Below are 4,728 nucleotides of genomic sequence, written 5' to 3' on the forward strand. Positions count from 1 at the left end.
AGGACTCACATTGAAATAAGTTGCCAAAAAAATAGAAATATAATAATAAACAAAACATTTGCAATTGATAAGGTTTTACATTGACTGTTGAAAATTTTCTTACTAGTTTTTATACTAGTAAACATAGTTTCTTACCTTAAACTTAACGCAAAACTGAAAATAGACTCAAAAATGTGTACTTTTAAAATCCTGCAGGAAACTTTTAAAACCTGGAGAAAATTTTCCAAACACATTTGGCAACCCTGTATGATAAAACCATACAAAAATTTTTTAAATTAAATAATCTTTCATCTCTGTGTGGTTATAAGAATTTTTAAAGAAGTGTTTTTGTTGCTAGTTTAATTTTTGAGCTTAATTTCATATATACATTGTACACTTCAGGCTTTGTTGTTTTATTTTTTTCATAAATTCTGTTAATTAAGCAAAATACTGTATATTAACAAAAATACATCATAAGTTATCAAACATAAAACTAGAAACAATTTTTATATTTTGGCTTTTGAACAATTATATGAGAAGACTTTGAAGAAGTTGATTAAAAATAATAGTACAGGTTGCAAAGAACAAAACAAAGATTAAATAATAGTAATACTGTATTAATTAATTAGTTAAAATCTATGAAAAAGCACTTTTTAAACTTAAGATTAATTTATTACTAAATCAGTCCAAAAAGATGTACTTTAAAAACTTTGAAGAAATTTTGAAAACCTGGACAAAATTTGCTAAAAGTAGCAGTTACCCTGTATTTAGCATTAAAATTTTTATTGTGCATTAAAATTTTTGGTTATTTTAGTATCTTCAACTTCTAAAATATTAGATTTATATGTTGAATACAAGGCTTAAATCAGTCCAGGACACAGTAAATTTTCTATTTGTAAGTTTTCTACTGCATCAAGTAAAAAAAAAATCTAGTCATTATTTAGAAAAATCTACAAATTTTGATTGCACAATATATAAGTTTAAAACCCTTTTTCAATAGACTATAATGAAGTATACTATAAAAAAGATGTTTTTTAGTTGTAATAGTTTATTGAAAGTTTATTCCTTAACTTGTCCAACTCAATAAACTATTAGAACTAAAAAAACATGTTTTGAACCTGTAAGCATTTAAAACTTATAGGTTGTGCAATAAATATTTGTAGATTTTTTAGACAATCATTTGGTTTTTTTATCAACTTCTATAAGATAAAAAAAAATTCCCAAATTATGATCTATTAAAATATACTAAATAATGAAAACTTTTCACATTTCATTATGAAGAAATAAACATCAAAAATATTATAGTTTGACCTTAATAATGTTTTAAAATATTCTAGGTTGTGATAACAAAAAATTTATGTAATGAAAATAAATACAGGATGTTTAACCCCTAGGTCTACCGTGTTAGTTTTTCCAATGCTTGAAAAATGTACATGGAAACCAATTCCAATTATTGGAAACTCACCCTCACAGCGCAGTTTACACACTGTTTGCTTTTGTGAACATTACTTATATATGTATGGTGGTAGAAGTCACTGTGGAAGTGAACATGATTTATGGAGCTATGACTTGCTTTTAGGTTTATGGAAAAAAATAAATTATACTGGAGACAACCCACCAGCTTTGGAAGGCCATTCTCTTTTAGAGTTTAGAGGTAAGTTGTATATGTTTGGAGGAGAGCTAAGTTTTGCTTCTGCTGGAGAAACTCCTTTATGGTGTTTTGATCCATCTTGTGCATCCTGGGAAAAGGTGTCTTGCAAATCTAGTAATCAAATACCACTGGGTAGAAAGGACCACATCAGCTTTATTTACAAAAATGAAATGTACATACATGGTGGTTATGTTGACTTGAAGGGCTCTGTCCAAGAATTTTGGAAATTTAATTTTGATTGTAAAAAGTGGGTACATCTAGATGATGCTATGACTGAACCTTGTCCAAGTGGTAGATATAAGCATGCAGGAGTAATCAAAGATGACACTCTCTGGATATGTGGAGGTTTGATGGGTGTAACTGATAAAAATCTAAACCAAACTTGGACCTGGAATTTTATTACTAGAATTTGGTGTTGTGTTAAAAGTAAAGGAAAACCAAATCAGTTGTTTAGTCATGATGTTGCTATAGTTAATAATGATATATTTGTGTTTGGTGGAAAGCGTGAAAATGGTATGTCGTGTTCTAAACTTTGGAAAATTTCAAATGCATTACAACCAACAAACATTTGGACTACTTGCACACTTAGTTCTCATCTAGAGCCTTCGAACACATCAAATCATTCTTTAGTATTAGTTCCTTATCCTATTACAATAGTTAAGAGTTCTAACATGAATGTAAATTCAAATGATAAAAAAGAGCAAAGTAGTTCGAATGAATCAATGAAAACCAAAAAATTTCATTCCAAAAGTGATAACTTTACGTTTTCAAACAAAAAAAGTCAAGAACAGTTAAAATATACAGAAGATGTTTTCTTGGAAAAGGAAGAATTAAGTGAAAAAAATCCTCTTGTGAACATCAAATCTGCTGATAGCTCTCTATATACTGCTACTAATCCTTTAATGTTGTGTAACACCAATACTGATGTAGTAGATTCAACCAAATCTAATATATACCGTGTTAACACAGTAAGTCATTATTCATATAATTTGTCTCCGTTTCAGCAGTCATGGACTTCTATTAAAAGAACTATTGTTGAGGATAACGATCATGAAACTACATCATTTATTGAACTACCAGAAAAAGCAAAACCTGAGTTTGCAGTGAAAAATCAAATACTTGCTGAAGATAATATTAAAACACTTTACAAAAATGCTGATGTTTTAAATAATCTTAACAGCAAATTTGACAGTAAAGAAACAAATAAGCTGTTTAATACCATTAATGATTTTTCAGACAGTTCTCTTGAATTTAAGTTGTTACTAGTTGGTGGTAATATTAATGAAAGTAACTTTCATAAAAAAGAGTCTCTTCACATGTGGGAATGCGATTTAAAGTATAATTGAAATCTTTTTGATGACGAGTCTTAATTTTTAGTTAACCTCTATACTGACAGATAATTATGTAAGGTAATCTAAGTATGAGTTAAAGAAATTAAAATATTTATTTTTTACTAAGATTTGAAATATTATTCCTTAATGATACTAATCAATGACAAAATTTAACAATTTTTTCCTTGAGATAAAATATTTATTAAAAAAACTTTTTTTTTTTGACTTAGTTCAAAGTTTTGATTTTTTTGTATATTGAAAATTTTATTGTCACTTATTTTAAAACTGCATAAGTTAAGTGTTTATATCTATTTTTTTAAAGTCATTATATACTGAGTCAGTTAAAAAAATTATTACAAGCAGGTTTGAGTAGTAAAATTTCGACCTTTTCAAGTACAATAAAATAGTACATTTTAGTAAATCGAGCAATCTTTTTTTAGTAAAGACATAAAACTATATACTTTAATTTATAAAATATTTTTGAAGTATTGTGTTTTCTTAAAAAATTTCGAATATTGTTTACTTTTAAATAATTAATAAGCACACAAGTATTTGCACGTAAACTTATAAGTTATTAATCAGTTTATTATAAATATTTAAAAGTTTCGAGCTCCAGATTATTTAAAAAGTTAAATGTTTTATGTAAACTTGAGTTTTGATTTTACAGTTAAAAAAGTTTGATAATTCATATGCGCATAGTACAACATGATGTTGTTTGTTTACATGTTTTTTTCATGCTCACTGTATCTTAAGCATATTGCAATAATTTTTGAGAAACATCATTTTTTTAGTTGTTTTTTTTATCACTTATTCTCTCCATTTTTACCTTTACCTAAGTTTAAAGAGATTATAATATTGCCTTAGTAAAACTATTTAATGCAGTTTAAAGATCAGTATATGATTTAAAATAGTTTTCAAATTTCTAAAATAATAACTATGCATTTTATTGTTACTGTTGTTCATTTAAAACTAGTAACAACTAATTGAAATTTTTAAGGTTTTTAAATTTTAAACTAAAATATTTGTTTACTTAGTCCCTAAAAAATAATTTTGTTTATAATTGAGCAGTAGTTATTTTTAAATGTTAAAGGTTCAAATAGATGTAAAAGTCATTTGCTTTTACGGGATTGTTGCTGATCTAACTTGATACTTACTAATGGTTAAACCTATAGCTATGATCAATTACTTATCCTTGTTAACTTTTTTTTTTACTAACATGCCGTTTTCAATAAAGTCAAAAAAAATACGTACTTCAATTTTATTTTTATAAACTTTAGTATTATATGAATCATGTATGAGAAAGTTTGGAAAACCTAGTTTATTAAGGTTTTTAGTAGTTATATAATAAAAGTTGTTTTTTTAACTTGCTAGATTATATATTCAATAATAATATATGGTTTTCCTCTCAACTTAACCACCTTAAGATTAATTGTACAGAAACAATTTGAATTGTGATTTGAAAGATTTATTTAAACTTAATAGCAGGGTTCAGGGTTGCCACAAAATCTGGATTTTAGAAATTGAAGCTAAAAAACCTGGAATTCTGAACAAAAATCACTAATTTTTTTTATGTTAAGTTGTAAAAATTTTATTTGACACAAAAAGTTATTCAATTTACTATCATATAGATAAACATTTTTTGTCATAATCGAATTTTTTTTTTAAATCACATTTAAAGTAGCTTTACAGTTTAAAGTTTTTATACAAATTAACACATATTTTTATCCTAAACTTAAACCTAAATTTAAACTAAAAATAGACTCAAAA

General features: G+C 25.8%; 1 protein-coding gene across 1 annotated transcript; it reads left to right on the forward strand.

Moving 5' to 3' along the window:
- Positions 1-1,322: 1,322 nt before the first annotated feature.
- LOC145843970 (uncharacterized) lies at positions 1,323-3,723 on the forward strand. Its single transcript, XM_082951267.1, has one exon. The coding sequence runs from the start codon at positions 1,342-1,344 to the stop codon at positions 2,974-2,976; it is 1,635 nt and encodes a 544-aa protein (XP_082807393.1). The 5' UTR covers positions 1,323-1,341; the 3' UTR covers positions 2,977-3,723.
- Positions 3,724-4,728: the final 1,005 nt, after the last annotated feature.

Source organism: Thalia democratica, chromosome 9 (genome assembly GCF_965202585.1).
Source record: "Thalia democratica chromosome 9, ktThaDemo2.hap1.1, whole genome shotgun sequence".
Taxonomy (NCBI): domain Eukaryota; kingdom Metazoa; phylum Chordata; class Thaliacea; order Salpida; family Salpidae; genus Thalia; species Thalia democratica.